Below are 17315 nucleotides of genomic sequence, written 5' to 3'. Positions count from 1 at the left end.
AGCATGTAGGCCAGTTGAGAACAAGTTCTCATTTACAACTGTGACCTGGCCAAGATAAAGCAAAGCAGTGTGACTATCCCATGTGTAACTCTGTGTTTAACAAACTTACAGTCAATAACACAATAAAAAAATCTATATACAGTGTTTGCAAATGTAGTAAGATTAGGGAGGTAAGGCAATAAATAGGCCATAGTGGCAAAATAATTACAATTTAGCAATTAAAACACTGGAATGGTAGATGTGCAGAAGATGAATGTGCAAGTACAGATACTGGGGTGCAAAGGAGCAAAAAAATAAATAACAATATGAGGATGAGGTAGTTGGGTGGGCTATTTACAGAATGGCTGTGTACAGGTGCAATGATCGGTAAGCTGCTCTGACAGCTGATGCTTAAAGGGTCTGAATACTTATGTAAATGTGATATTTCAGTTAAATTTTTTGCCAAAATGTATAAAAACCTGTTTTTGCTTTGTTATTGTGTGTAGACTGAAGAGGAAGAAAAACGATTTAATCAATTTTAGAATAAGGCTGCAACGTAAGTTATTTTGTGGAATTTCTTTCCTTCTTAATGCATTTGAGTCAATCAGTTGTGACAAGGTAGGGGTGGTATACTGAAGATAGCCCTATTTGGTAAAAGACCAAGTCCATATTATGGCAAGAACAGCTCAAATAAGCAAAGAGAAATGACAGTCCATCATTACTTTAAGACATGAAGGTCAGTCAATCCAGAACATTAAGAACTTTGAAGGTTTCTTCAAGTGCAGTTGCAAAAACCATCAAGCGCTATGATGAAACTGGCTCTCATGAGGACCGCCACAGGAAAGGAAGACCCAGAGTTACCTCTGCTGCAGAGGATAAGTTAGAGTTAACTGCACCTCAAATTGCAGCCCAGATATATGCTTCACAGAGTTCAAGTAACAGACACATCTCAACGTCAACTGTTCAGAGGAGACTGCATGAATCAGGCCTTCATGGTTGAATTGCTGCAAAGAAACCACCACTAAAGAACACCAATAAGAGACGTACTTGGGCGAAGAAACATGAGCAATTGACATTAGACCAGTGGAAATCTGTCCTTTGGTCTGATGAGTCCAAATTTGAAATTTTTGGTTCCAACCTCCGTGTCTTTGTGAGGCACAGAGTAGGTGAACGGATGATCTCTGCATGTGTGGTTTCCACCATGAAGTATGGAGGAGGAGGTGTGATGGTGTGGGGGTGCTTTGCTGGTGACACTGTCTGATTTATTTAGAATTCAAGGCACACTTATCCAGCATGGCTACAACAGAATTCTGCAGCCATCCCATCTGGCTTGCGCTTAGTGGGTCTAGAATTTGTTTTTCAACATGATACTGAACCAAAACACACCTCCAGGCTGTGTAAGGGTTATTTGACCAAGAAGGAGAGTGATGAGTGCTGTATCAGATGACCTGGCCTCCACAATCACCTGACCTCAACCCAATTGTGATGGTTTGGGATGAGTTGGACCGCAGAGTGAAGGAAAAGCAGTCAACAAGTGCTTAGCATATGTGGGAACTCCTTCAAGACTGTTTGAAAAGCATTACTCATGAAGCTGGTTGAGAGAATGCCAAGACTGCACAAAGCTGTCATCAAGGCAAAGTAGAGATGGGCGATATGGCCTAAAAGGTTTGGACGATTCACGATATAGATATCTCCATCTCTTGTTTTTGTCTAAACAAATTAAAAAAGGCCAAGACAAAATTCTTAAATTAATTTTCTTTTTTTAAATAAAAAAATATACAAGGCCTATTTGTGCAAAACAAATTTACAACACACACCCACACGTCTATTCTATTGTTTCGGAATGTTTGACCACTAGCTGTTTGAATATATAATTTATATAACCATTTTGATTGAAAATGTATTAATTTAGTTAATTTGTTGTTATAATTAAAACAGCTTGTGGTTATTTGCTATTGGATTGGCAGAATGACACAACTACTAACACATTAGCCTACACCTGGCCTGAACATACATTTTTTGAATGCACTTTAAGCCTGTGCTCAAAGCACTGCAGGCGGGTCCAGTTGTTTAATCGCAATGCTTTTATCATGTTGCTCCTGCTGTCAGTTGTCATGCACACCTGTCGGTCTTCACTCATCTTCCACGATGCCAAAGAGTCTGAGATCCTGGGCTATTACTTCACCCGTATGATCATCGGGGAAGTAAGACGTCTGGATGCAGACATTTTGCAATTTCTAGTCTTCATTTATGTAGTGGACTGTCAAACTTAGGTATGGCTCTGACGTTCTGCTCAACCATAGATCGGCTGTGGTGTAAAAATAAGAAACACTATCCAGCTTCTCTGCGACTCTTTCGCGGGTAGCAGTGTATAACCGCGGCAGGGCTTCTTCCGTGAAATACTTGCGGCTTGGCAGCTGATATTTGTGGTCAACTGTACCTAGCAGCTTTTTAAAACCTGGCTTTTCTACTGTAAAGATTGGAACCATATGTAATAGGTTACTGCATCTGTTATCTCCTTCCACCTCAAACTTTTCTTGTCATAAGGGATTACGTTTGAAAAGGATGGTAGTTTGTCTTTTAGCAGACGTTTTGGGAATCGGACGACTGGAATCGGCATTGCGTAGTCTCACGCATGCCTCCCATTCCACCGCGTGTTCAAGTTGCAGGTGATGGAAGGGCTCGGTTGTACTGCTGCTTTTCGTAGCAATTGTCTTTCGACACATTTTGCACAGGACATTCGTTTGCTCATCAGACTTCTTAAACCCGAACCACTTCCATATTACTGAAAAAATATTGCTGCCCTTTTTGGGGATGATTTCATCCTCGCGAGAGGCTGAGCTGGATTCCTCACTTTCCATTTTGGTGGAACTCTTACCGCCGGTACACTTCTCCGGCGTGGTAACAATTTGAGAAAGGCTGTCTAGGGTTGCGATTGGTGGATAACCTCTCTGCACGTGTTGTCACGCAATTGGGACATGATTCGACATTGGGCTGACAGAAGAGACAGTGAAACGCTGCATTTGTAAAACGTTACAACATTATAACAGCACTTTGATTCTTACGATACAGGCATTTTCCATATCTCGCTAAAACTCGAATATATCGGAAAAAACTTGATATATCGCCAAGCCCTAAGGCAAAGGGGGGCTACTTTGAAGAATAAAAAATATATTTTCATTTAACACTTTTTTGGTTACTAAATGATTACATATGTGTTATTTCATAGTTTTGATGTCTTCACTATTATTCAACAATTTAGAAAATATTAAAAAGAAAAGAAAAACCCTTGAATGAGTAGGGGTTCAAACTTTTGACTGGTACTACAGTTGAAGTCGGAAGTTTACATACACTTAGGTTGGAGTCATTAAAACTCGTTTTTCAACCTCTACACAAATTTCTTGTTAAAACTTCTTATGGCTGCAGGGGCAGTATTGAGTAGCTTGGATAAAAAGGTGCCCAGAGGTGCCCAGAGTAAACTGCCTGCTCCTCAGTCCCAGCTGCTAATATATGCATATTATTATTAGTATTGGATAGAAAACAATCTGAAGTTTCCAAAACTGTTTAAATGATGTCTATGAGTATAACAGAACTCATATGGCAGGCAAAAACCTGAGAAAAAAATCCAACCAGGAAGTGGGAAATCTGAGGTTTGTAGGTTTTCAACTCATTGCCTATCGAATACACAGTGGGATATGAGTCATTTTGCACTTCCTACGGCTTCCACTAGATGTCAATAGTCTTTAGAACCTTGTCTGATGCTTCTACTGTGAAGTGGGGCCGAAGGTGAGGGGATTGAGTAAGGTCTATCATGAGCTGAACATGCGCTGACCATGCGCGTGTAACAGATGTATAATGTACTCAAAATAAAAGTTCAGTAGTAGTTGTCTAACAAGACCAAGAATCAACACAGAAAAGTAACAAGAAACGCCTTAATAAATAGTTGTCGCCACCGTGTGGTAGAAAATGGCATCACCCTCACGTTAATTGGCTTCCGAAGGTCACTAGCGTAACAGCACAATTACATCACTAAATAATCATAACATCAACACATACAACTAATAAACAGTTTATTATATTCCCCACTCACTCATGCTACCAGGAGCTCCCTGAGAACTCCACTTGCGCAGAATGCAAAACCTAGGCCTTAGGCGTGTATCAGCAACCACAGTACTTCTTGAAGCCGGGTCTCCGATCCCTCCACGTGACGTCCGGCGAAGACAAGAATCCGGGTCACGGCACCAGTGTAACAGTATAACTTTAAACCGTCCCCTCGCCCCGACACGGGCGCGAACCAGGGACCTTCTGCACACATCAACAACGGTCGCCCACGAAGCATCGTTACCCATCGCGCCACAAAGGCCGCGGCCCTTGCAGAGCAAGGGGCAACACTACTTCTAGGTTTCAGAGCAAGTGACGTAACTGATTGAAACGCTAGTAGCGCGTACCCGCTAACTAGCTAGCCATTTCACATCCGTTACACGCGTTCATGTGAGAGCGAGCTCTGTTCTATCGCATTTCTGAAGACAAAGGAATTCTCCGGTTGGAACATTATTGAAGATTTATGTTAAAAACATCCTGAAGATTGATTCAATACATCGTTTGACATGTTTCTACTGACTGTTACGGAACTTTTTGACATTTTGTCTGCTTTTAGTGAACGCGCTTCGTGTCTTTGGATTTATTTACCAAACACGCTAACAAAAGTAGCTATTTGGACATAAATGATGGACATTACCGAACAAAACAAACATTTCTTGTGGGAGTCCTGGGAGTGCATTCCTACGAAGATCAGCAAAGGTAAGTGAAGATTTATAATGCTATTTCTGACTTTTGTTTACGGCACAATTTAGCGGGTAACTGTATATATGGCTTGCTTTTGTGGCTGAACGCTGTTCTCAGATTATTGAATATTGTGCTTTTGCCGTAAAGCTTTTTTGAAATCTGACACAGCGGTTGCATTAAGAACAAGTTTATCTTTAATTCTATGTAAAACATGTATCTTTCATCAAAGTTTATGATGAGTATTTCTGTTATTTGATGTGGCTCTCTGCAATTTCTCCAGATATTTTGGAGGCATTTCTGAACATGGCGCCAATGTAAACTGAGGTTTTTGGATATAAATATGAACTTTATCGAACAAAACATATATGTATTGTGTAACATGAAGTCCTATGAGTGTCATCTGATGAAGATCAAAGGTTAGTGATTAATTTTATCTCTATTTCTGTTTTTTTGTGACTCCTGTCTTTGGCTGGGAAAATGGCTGTGTTTTTCTGTGATTTGTCGGTGACCTAACAATCGTTTGTGGTGCTTTCGCTGAAAAGCCTTTTTGAAATCGGACACTGTGGTGGGATTAACAAGAAGTGTATCTTTAAAATGGTGTGAAATACTTGTATGCTTGAGGAATTTTAATTATGAGATTTCTGTTGTTTGAATTTGGCGCCCTGCACTTTCACTGGCTGTTGTCATATCGATCCCGTTAACGGGATTGCAGCCCTAAGAAGTTTTAACAAACTATAGTTTTGGCAAGTCAGTTAGGACATCTACTTTGTGCATGACAAGTAATTTTTCCAAAAATTGTTTAGACAGATTACTTCACTTATCACAATACTTCACTTGTCACTGTATCACAATTCCAATGAGTCAGAAGTTTACATACACTAAGTTGACTGTGCCTTTAAACAGCTTGGAAAATTCCAGAAAATGATGTCATGGCTTTAGAAGCTTCTGATAGGCTAATTGACATCATTTGACTCAATTGGAGGTGTACCTGGGGATGTATTTCAAGGCCTACCTCAAACCTCGTCAAGTCTGATTCATCCTTGGGAGCAATTTCCAAACGCCTGAAGGTACCACGTTCATCTGTACAAACAATAGTACGCAAGTATAAACACCATGGGACCACGCAGCAGACACGTTCTGTCGCCTAGAGATTAACGTACTTTGGTGCGAAAAGTGTGAATCAATCCCAGAACAACAGCAAAGGACCTTGTGAAGATGCTGGAGGAAACAGGTACAAAAGTATCTCTATCCACAGTAAATCGAGTCCTATATCAACAACCTGAAAGGCAGCTCTGCAAGGAAGAAGCCACTGCTCTGCTGCAGGAGGGACTGGTGCACTTCACAAAATAGATGGCATCATGAGGCAAGAAAATTATGTGGATATATTAAAGAAACATCTCAAGACATGTCAGGAAGTTAAAGCTTGGTCGCAAATGTGTCTTCCAAATGGACAATGACCACAAGCATACTTCCAAAGCCCTGACCTCAATCCTATAGAACATTTGTGGGCAGAACTGAAAAAGTGTGTGCAAGCAAGGAGGCATACAAACCTGACTCAGTTACAGCAGCTCTGTCAGGAGGAATGTGCCAAAATTCACCCAACTTATTGTGGGAAGCTTGTGGAAGGCTACCCGAAACGTTTGACCCAAGTTAAACAATTTAAAGGAAATGCTACCAAATACTAATTGAGTGTATGTAAACTTCTGACCCACTGGGAATGTGATGAAAGAAATAAAAGCTTAAATAAATAATTCTCTCTACTATTATTCTGACATTTCACATTCTTAAAATAAAGTGGTGATCCTAACTGATCTAAAACAGGGAATTTTAACTAGGATTAAATGTCAGGAATTGTGAAAAACTGAGTTTAAATGTATTTGGCTAAGCTGTAGTGCGTTCGGAAAGTATTCAGACCCCTTGACTTTTTCCAAATTTTGTTACCTTACCGCCTTATTCTAAAATGTGTAATTAATAAAATTTCAATATTTCTCAGTGTTTTAGAATTTGTTTCTTATTAGGATATATATAAGTGTGCTAGATGCCGCCCCTCATCTCTGATTCTCAGCTGGGCGCACAATATCAAGTGCACCTATAGGCAAAAAAAGATATATCTTTTTTTAACCTTTATTTAACTTGGCAAGTCAGTTAAGAACAATTTTTTATTTACAATGACGGCCTACCGTCATTGTGTGGTCTCAATGAAATGATCCATAGCCTACGAATTGCATGCTCAGAGAAGCACAGAACAAAGTTACATTTCTAAAAAAGCTGCTGGGATTGTGTAAATAAAATTGGCTGCATTACACACCGCAATTAATATTCCAGTGCGGACTAACCTATATGCTGCTCAGTTTGAGAAGGAGAATGCAAAGATGAGAAGGAGAACCGGAGGTAAACTTCGATAGCTTGCTACTACTATAATTCATTTTTATTAAAAACAATATATATCTTATATATTTATCAGAGTTATTGACCAATAAGCCAGATTCGAGTAACTTCCATTGTGGTGCTGAAACTTGAAGCAGCAGCCGGGCACAATCAATCAGAAATTGATAGTTCATGGTAGAGGTCGACTGATATATCGGAATGGCAGATTAATTAGGGCCGATTTCAAGTTTTCATAACAATCGGATATCGGTATTTTTGGACACCGATTTGGACGTTTTTTGTTTGTTTGTTTTTTTACACCTTTATTTAATCTTTATTTAACTAGGCAAGTCAGTTAAGAACACATTCTTATTTACAATGACGGCCTAGGAACGGTGGGTTAACTGCCTCGTTCAGGGGCAGAACAACAGATTTTTACCTTGTCAGCTCGGGGGATTCAATCTTGCAACCATACAGTTAACTAGTCCAACGCTCTAACCACCTGATTACATTGCACTCCAAGAGGAGCCTGCCTGTTACGCGAATGCAGTAGAAGCCAAGGTAAGTTGCTAGCTAGCATTGAACTTATCTTATAAAAAACAATCAATCATAATCACTAGTTAACTACACATGGTAGATGATATTACTAGTTTATCTAGCGTGTCCTGCGTTGCATATAATCGATGCGGTGCGTATCGTTGCTCCAATGTGTACCTAACCATAAACATCAATGCCTTTCTTAAAATCAATACACATAAGTATATATTTTTAAAACTGCATATTTAGCTAAAAGAAATCCAGGTTAGCAGGCAATATTAACCAGGTGAAATTGTGTCACTTCTCTTGCTTGACTCTCTTCTCAGTTTGAGCCGCCTAATTTGCCAGAATTTTACGTAATTATGACATAACATTGAAGGTTGTGCAATGTAACAGGAATATTTAGACTTATGGATGCCACCCGTTAGATAAAATACGGAACGGTTCCGTATTTCACTGAAAGAATAAACGTCTTGTTTTCGAGATGATAGTTTCCGGATTCGACCATATTAATGACCTAAGGCTCGTACTTATGTGTGTTATTATGTTATAACTAAGTCTATGATTTGATAGAGCAGTCTGACTGAGCGGTGGTAGGCAGCAGCAGGCTCGTAAGCATTCATTCAAACAGCACTTTCCTGCGTTTTGCCAGAAGCTCTTCGCTGTGCTTCAAGCCTATCAACTCCCGAGATTATGCTGGTGTAACCGATGTGAAATGGCTAGCTAGTTAGCGGGGTGCGCGCTAATAGCGTTTCAAACGTCACTCGCTCTGAGACTTGGAGTAGTTATTCCCCTCGAGGTTTGCTGTTGTCGTTGTGTTCCTGGTTCGAGCCCAGGTAGGAGCGAGGAGAGGGATGGAAGCGATACTGTTACACTGGCAATACTAAAGTGCCTATAAGAACATCCAATAGTCAAAGGTTAATGAAATACAAATGGTATAGAGAGAAATAGTCCTATAATTCCTATAATAACTACAACCTAAAACGTCTTACCTGGGAATATTGAAGACTCATGTTAAAAGGAACCACAAGCTTTCATATGTTCTCATGTTCTGAGCAAGGAACTTAAACGTCAGCTTTCTTACATGGCACATATTGCACTTATACTTTCTTGTCCAACACTTTGTTTTTGCATTATTTAAACCAAATTGAACATGTTTCATTATTTATTTGTGGCTAAATTGATTTTATTGATGTATTATATCAAGTTAAAATAAGTGTTCATTCAGTATTGTTGTAATTGTCATTATTACAAATAAAAAATAAAAATCGGCCGATTAATCGGAATCTGTTTTTTTTGGTACTCCAATAAATCGGTATCGGCGTTGAAAAATCATAATCGGTCGACCTCTAACTATAACTGATACAATTTCCTGCCCATATGAACAAATGTATTTTAGGTCATAACCTAAAAAACAGCCACAATTGATTTAATGAAAAGCAGCAAACATACACAACATTGTTTCACATTCTTTAACAACAGACTTATAGACACAACCATGCAATAAACTACAGCTAGCTTCACAGCCGTTTCCCGCCCAAAACACAGGGGAACTCGATTTATTGTAGCTTATAGTGTGCGGAGGGCTCTGTAGTCTGTATACAGTGTTGTACCGTCACTGTCGCATCTTGCACGACCAAAAGACACTTAAGCGCATAGAACTATAGAAGACTTCCTGACAGAACAGAGGCAGGTAGCATTTGTGCAAGACAATAATCTCCCCCCTTTGAGCCCCCTCTACCCTGCTTTACTTCACCCTCACTGCAGGAAGCTCAGAGCTTGAGACTGTAGCTGGAAGAAAGGCCTTTGCTCTCTGCCAATGGGCTACATCCATGTTTCGGAGGGAAAGGACATAAATTAATGTTGAATGACATTAGTCCAACTGTTGAGACAAACTAAATCTAATAGGAAATGTGCTGTTACTATCCAACTGGTGACTGGAGAGCCAACACCTTTAGAATCTGACTGGATAGGAAGGGGTCAAGGGGTGTATCATGCTTTACAGATAGGCTTAAGATGGGTGTTGACAGTCTAAATTTAAATGTCAACTTTGCTTGAGTGACAGCTAATTTTAGGTCCCAGTTCATCTCGACACCATTGGGACAGGGCTGATCTGTAGCTGTGCTATTCTATAAAAATAAAATAAAATGTGTTCATGATCCATCTAGCTAGCCCATATTCCAAATTAATCAAACAGATCCAGAAACCCCCCTAGAAGTTAATTATAGGATCTCTGTAGAAACCCCTTATGTGTTCCCCATTATTTCTGCAGCCATACCAAGCCCATGATGTCATGCATAGTAGAGAAATGATCATGTGGCAGGGTCTACAGACAATCGGATTACAAAGGGAAAACCAGCCACGGCGACGTCTTGCTCCCGGACAAGCTAAACACCATCTTCACCCACTTCGAAGATAACACAGTGCCACCGACGTGGCCTGCTCCCAAGGACTGTGGGCTCTCGTGTTGCGTGGCCGATGTGAGTAAGACATTTAAACGTGTTAACCCTCGCAAGGCTGCCGGCCCAGATGGCATCCCTAGCCGAGTCGTCAGAGCATGCGCAGACCAGCTGGCTGGAGTGTTTACGGACATATTCGATCTCTCCCTATCTCTGTTGTCCCCACTTGCATCAATATGTCCACCATTGTTTCTGTACCCAAGAAAGTGAAGGTAACTGAACTAAATGACTCTCGCCCCGTAGTATTCATTCTGTCATAGCGAAGTGTTTTGAGAGGCTAGTTAAGGATCATATCACCTCCACCTTACCTGACACCCTAGACCCACTTCAATTTGCATACCGCCCCAATAGATCCACAGATGATGCAATCGCCTTTGCACTGCACACTGATCTATCCCATCTGGACAAGAGGAATACCTATGTAAGAACGCTGTTCATTGACTACAGGTCAGCCTTCAACAGCATAGTGCCCTCCAAGCTCACCACTAAGCTTGGGGCCCTGGGTCTGAACCCCACCTTGTGCAACTGGGTCCTGGACTTCCTGATGAGCTTGCCCCCAGGTGGTGAAGGTAGGAAACAACACCTCCACTTCGCTGATCCTCAAAACAGGGGCCACACAAGGGTGCGTGCTCAGCCCCCTCCTGTACTTCCTGTTCACCCATGACTGCGTAGCCACGCATGCCTCCAACTAAATCATCAAGTTTGCAGACGACACAACAGTTGTAGGCCTGATTACCAAAAATGACGAGACAGCCTACAGGGAGGAGGTGAGGGCCCTGGCGGAGTGGTGCCGGGAAAATAACCTCTCCCTCAACAAAATGAAGGAGCTGATCGTGGACTTCAGGACAGCAGAGAAGCACACCCCCATCCACATCCACATCGCCGGGACCGCAGTGGAGAAGTTGAAAAGCTTCAAGATCCTTGGCGTACACATCACTGACAATCTGAAATAGTGGTGAAGAAGGCGCAACAAATTATTTTCAACCTCAGGAGGCTAAAGAAATTTGGCTTGGCCCCTAAGCCCCTAACAAACATTTATAGATGCACAATTGAGAGCATCTTGTTGGGCTGTAATCACTGCCTGGTACGGCAACTGCACTGCCCGCAACCGCAGGGCTCTCCAGAGGGTGGTGAGGTCAGCCCAACGCATGACCGGGGGCTCACTGCCTGCCATCCAGGACACCTACAGCACCCAATGTCACAGGAAGGCCAAAAAGATCATCAAGGACATCAACCACCCGAGCCACTGCCTGTTCACCCCACTACCATCCAGAAGGCGAGGTCAGTACAGGTGCATCAAAGCTGGGACCGAGAGACTGAAAAAAAGCTTCTATGTCAAGGCCAGACGACTGTTAAACAGCCATCACTAGTCGGCTACCGCCCGGTTACTCAACCCTGCACCATAGAGGCTGCTGCCCTATATACATAGACATGGAATCACTTGTCACTTTAATAATGTTTACATACTCCTTTACTAATTTCATATGTATATACTGCATTCTATTCTACTGTATTTTAGTCAATGCCACGCCGACGTTGGTCGTCCTAATATTGATACATTTCTTAACTCCATTCTTTACCTTTAGATTTTTTATTTTTGTGAATTGTTAAGATATAACTGCACTGTTGGAGCTAGGAACACAACATTTTACTACACCGGCAATAACATCTAGTAGTGTAACAGTGACATGAGTATACATCAGTATACTGAGTATACTGTAGGTAAAATATACATGATATGGGTTGCCAAAGGCTCCATGAACTCCCCTCTGTCTGGGACCTTTAGCTACTGGCAGTGTGCCTAGCTAGATAATGTTCCTCTCAGGATATCCCTAGAGGAGACGTCTGACAACTGGAGAGGGACTACGACTGGGTAAAGTGGAAGGCAGGGCAACAGCTGGACTTGAAGCATGCTGATGCAATCCTGGCTACTCATTTCAGACTGAGGAAGAAGAAATGGTACTGCAGAAAAACAAGGAAATCCATGGCCAATGAGTGATTACTTTGAGTGATAATTACATTGTAATTACAATGTGACAATGCTGTGATTAGTAGCTATCAGTTAACAAGATCTGATACATCTATCTATGTAGTGATTCACCTATATCTGGATCATTGTCACGAGAATTTTCAATTCCAATGATAATAACAATCAATCAATAACTCTGACCAATCCCCGAGATCTGTAAGACCAAGGGTTTAATAATAATTAGTCAAAGACTCAGTTTATGCAAAAAGATAGTACCGTTTATTCAGAGAACGTTCTAAAGTCAAGAATACAAAGACATCCATTTTACAGCTGCGCACATACTTCCACACAAACAGTATATATCCTACGCACATACACACACACAAACAGTATGTGAGTTTTATTCTTCTTCATGGTTCTCACCACTGTGTATCCTTACCCAGCCGACAATTCCATTCCCCCCGAGATTAGAGAAACCTTGAGAAGTCCTCCCTGTCCTCATAAATTCTCAGTTCCTGCCAGGTTGGTTCAAACACAGTCTAACTGTTCTCGGTATCTTTCTTCGCCCCCCCCCCCCCCCCCCCCCCCCCATACAAGTTCTAATCCTGAGCTTCGCCTTGCTCAGACAGTCTGTGTTTTTCCACTATACAGATACAGTGTTTAACCTAATTCTGACTAAAACTACACACTTGATGAGATTATCATTTTATGATTCTAATCAATTTCATACAGTTATAAGGTTTCAGAGTGGAATTATTTAATCATTATCTTTCACCCATATAAATTATTTTATCAATCATCTATATCTGCTAATCTTCCTAAGAATCACAGCAACGTCAATATTAGGAAATGGGTGATTCCTGATTGTTTGGTAATCAAATCTATGATGATCAACACTGCATCTTCCCAGCTTTGATCCTATATTTGATGCAGGACCTTCCGTTTGAAAAGGTTATAGGCTACACAAAAGAGTCTCCTTAACACGTAACCGAATCAAAGAGTGGAAAATAGCCTACTCACACTTCTCACCCATTACTGTGGCCAGATGTAAATCACACGTCAACAGAAACCAATTCTCAAACCCCAATAACATCAGCAACAGGTGGCTAAAGACAGTTGAACAACGGGGGATCATTATCCATGTGGTGGAGGTGAACCTTTAGCCATGGAGAGGAAAAACACACACTGGGCATGCTCACTCACTGTCTGAACATTTTCCAGAAACGTTTGAACCTTTTAATGGCCCTGAAACTGACAGGGCTGTGGTCATCTGTTTCAAGGCTACACCGCAAAATGTTATGCCTGTGTTGTACAAAGGAGGTTCTTCTTATCTAATACTGTGGGATGAAATGGCAGTGCAATTTATAGCCATTAACTATGAACAGCCAAATGTATTGAGATATTCTTTCATGGGCTTCTTTTCAAGAGCAGCTGCCAAAGAATACACAATGCACATGGAGACTGGCCAGAGAATCAGTGGGAGTGGAAATAAACCCCTTCCCCTATAGCTGCATACAGTGCATATGGCTGCATACAGTGCATTCGGAAAGTATTCAGACCCCTTGACTTTTTCCATATTTTGTTACGTTACAGCCTTATTCTAAAATTGATTAAATATTGTTTCTCATCAATCTACACACAATACTCTTTAATGACAAAGCGAAAACGCATAAAAAATGTAAAAACATACCTTATTTACATAAGTATTCAGACCCATTGCTATGAGACTCGAAATTGAGCTCAAGTGCATCCTGTTTCCATTGATCATCCTTGAGATGTTTCTACAACTTGATTGGAGTACACCTGTGGTAAATTCAATTGATTCGACATGATTTGGAAAGGCACATAGCGGCCTATATAAAAGGTCCCACAGTTGACAGTGCATGTTAGAGCAAAAACCAACCATGAGGTCGAAGGAATTGTCTGTAGCGCTCTGAGACAGGATTGTGTCGAAGCACAGATCTGGGAACGGGTACCAAAACATTTCTGCAGCATTGAAGGTCCCCAAGAACACAGTGGCCTCCATCATTCTTAAATGGAAAACATTTGTAACCACCTAAACTTTTCCTAGAGCGGGAGAAGGGTCTTGGTCAGGGAGGTGACCAAGAACCCGATGGTCACTCTGACAGAGCTCAAGAGTTCCTCTGTGGAGATGGGAGAACCTTCCAGAAGGACAACCATCTCTGCAGTACGCCACCAATCAGGCCTTTATGGTAAAGTGGCTAGACGGAAGCCACTCCTCAGTAAAAGGCACATGACAGCCCACTTGGAGTTTGCCAAAATGCACCTAAAGGACTCTGACTATGAGAAACAAGATTCGGCCTCAATGCCAAGCGTCACATCTGGAAGAAGCCTGGCACCATCCCTACGGTGAAGCATGGTGGTGGCAGCATCATCATGCTGTGGGGATGTTCTTCAGCGGCAGGGACTGGGAGACTAGTCATGATCGAGGGAAAGATGAACGGAGCAAAGTACAGAGAGATCCTTGATAAAAACCTGCTCCAGAGTGCTCAGAACCTCAGATTGGGGCAAAGGTTCACCTTCCAACAGGACAACGACCCTAAGCACACAGCCAAGACAACGCAGGAGTGGCTTCGGGACAAGTGTCTGAATGTCCTTGAGTGGCCCAGCCAGAGCCCGGACTTGAACATCTCTGGAGAAACCTGAAAATATCAGTACAGCGACGCTCCCCATCCAACCTGATGGAGCTTGAGAGGATCTGCAGAGAAGAATGGGAGAAACTCCCCAAATACAGGTGTGCCAAGCTTGTAGTGTTATACTGAAAACTTGAGGCTGTAATCACTGCCAAATGTTCTTCAACAAAGTACTGAGTAAAGGATCTGAATACTTATGTAAATATGATATCAGTTTTTTTTATTTTATATATTTGCAAAAATGTCTAAAAACCTGTTTTTGCCTTTACATTATGGGGTATTGTGTGTAGATTTATGAGAGAAAAAAAATATTTTAGAATAAGGCTGTAACGTAACAAAATGTGGAAAAAGTCAAGGGGTCTGAATACTTTCCAAATGCATTGTAATAGTAGTAGCCATAACTCATAAATGGCACTATGCAGGGTTCTATGTGGATCCAATTACCCTATGAAAAAGGTTCCATCTATGAAGCAAGAGAGAACCCTTTTTGTTTTTTCTAATAGTGTAAACGTCATCTGCACAACAGAAACTTGATAAGCAGGGTTGGATCAAAAGCCTGCACACCCAGTAGCTCTCCAGATGGAGGGTTGACCACATGTGTTTTATACAGTAGCCTAACAGTGCAGTTATTCTACTTTGTGGGGGGGTGAGTGCCTTGATCAAGGGCACAACGGCAGGAGATAGTAAGCCTACATGGGATCAGAGACCAGCAGCCTTCTAGTGTCAACACCACATAAATGCTGACTTTTTCATGTAGGCTACATAGAGACGCACCAATTATTGGTCATGGAAAAATCATGAAATTCCATCTGTTAAGATGTGTATGAACCCTTAACAGTGAATAACCAGAGGTCTCTATGTCATAGCGTAATTTGTGAATTTCTGTGAACCGACTTGAAAAAAGACATTTCCTCCACCTCAAGCACTGTCGAGCCATGTGGCACGCTCGACTCGCTGACTGACACCAGATAACGTTAGCAATCTAGACCGTGCTAGCTGGAAAGGTGATTTGATCGGAAACTTAGTTTGATGGTAAATGAATGACATTCTCAAAACGTTGTTGCATTAGTGTGATTTGTATTCCGTTCACTAGTCCCAGTCAACGATAGCATACCAGAAAGAACGAAAATGAATGTCACATGTTGATATGCAGCCAGAAAGTAATACAAATATTTTATGATGCATGCTGACGCTAGCTAATTCGCTAATACAGTATTTAGCTAGATTACTAGCGTTATGCCGACTTTTCTCACCTGTTTTGAACCGGAGGGCCTCATCATCTGCTGAGCCGAATTCTTTCAGAAGGGACAAGAACAGGATACCAAAGGCGTTCTGGATTCCGAACACCGCTCCATTGCACCACATGGCAGCCAGCATAACCACCCACCCCCATCCTCCTTCTGGGTGCTCGAACTCAGGCTCCTCCGCAGTGACGGGGACGTGCTCTTGAATGGTTCCTTTGCTACCCACGTTCTCATTCTCCTCAGCTTCGTCCGGGCGCTCAAATGACTTTATTGATGTCTCTTCCGCAGGTTCCGCAGCAACCATTTCTTTAGTTGTCTCAGACTCATTGTCTGTCATGTTGGTACCTTCTGTCATTTCTTCGCACGACTATGCAGATTTTTAACACTGTCAAATATGATGACAGCAACAATGTGACTATGCCGCTAACTAGTCTAAATGATGTACTCTCAAGCTGCAGTCAAACTCAACTGAAGAGATTCAGATGATGGTATGCCGCAAAATGTCTATCTACAAATATGAAGACTTTGCATCTTCTTTCAGCGAATTGTTATCGAGAAGTTGCATATATTCAGAAGCAGTAGCCGTAATGAACGGTTCTATCAACCGCCCGCACTGTCTTTATTGCGTGTCAAACGCCAGTGTTGCAATATTGTATAAATAGATACCTCAGAGGGGCGGGGCGTGCGTACATTAACCCGGGATTTTGTCGCTGATAGGATTTACCGCGGTACTTTTCAAGTATGACGTAAGAACATTGAAGAATTACTGTAGTGTTTGAAAAAGTGAAGGTTTTTTTTCCCAAGAAAGATAAGATCCAGAACACGTTTATTTTTCTCTCTTATCCAGAGGTTCCTCTTGCAAGGAAAAAGTAAACATAGGAGTCTATAATTGGTGCTGTAATGAGTAAGGGGTAATCAACTAGGGGCTATGCGTTCTATGGAAAATAATGAACTACGTGGAAGGTGTGTTCCCAACGTTTTCTAAATTATCTGCGTGATAGGCCTGTACATTGTTAAAAACTAAATCAATAACTTTTAAATATGACTTCATTTAAATAAGGCTTAATTTGACAATTTTTGCTTTCAATTTCAGTATAACACCAGAGCCCAGAGTTTTCAAATGAATAAAGTCCAACAGCTACCTCTTGTGTACAAAGTAAACTATCCACAGAAACATCCAGCGATTTAATACCAATACTTCTGATTTCATATCTGCCAGCAACCTTGTCATACCTGAAAGCTGACTGATATATACCAATTTATCTAACGTCAGGAGATTACAATTGTGATTTGTTCATATGAAGGTAAGTCTATATACCTA

The 17315-nt window shown here is 41.4% G+C and overlaps 1 protein-coding gene across 1 annotated transcript in view; it reads right to left on the bottom strand.

Moving 5' to 3' along the window:
• LOC120024608 (monocarboxylate transporter 10-like) overlaps positions 1-16615 on the bottom strand; it is a 71216-nt gene extending 54601 nt beyond the window's left edge. The window contains exon 1 of the mRNA XM_038968903.1: positions 16004-16615. Coding sequence (XP_038824831.1) covers positions 16004-16349 — 346 coding nt within the window. The 5' untranslated portion in view covers positions 16350-16615. The remainder of the gene's footprint in view (positions 1-16003) is intronic.
• Positions 16616-17315: the final 700 nt, after the last annotated feature.

Source organism: Salvelinus namaycush, chromosome 29 (genome assembly GCF_016432855.1).
Source record: "Salvelinus namaycush isolate Seneca chromosome 29, SaNama_1.0, whole genome shotgun sequence".
Classification (NCBI taxonomy): Eukaryota; Metazoa; Chordata; class Actinopteri; order Salmoniformes; family Salmonidae; genus Salvelinus; species Salvelinus namaycush.
The sequence above is the reverse complement of the archived record's forward strand: the minus strand, read 5'-3'. Positions and strand labels throughout refer to the sequence as shown.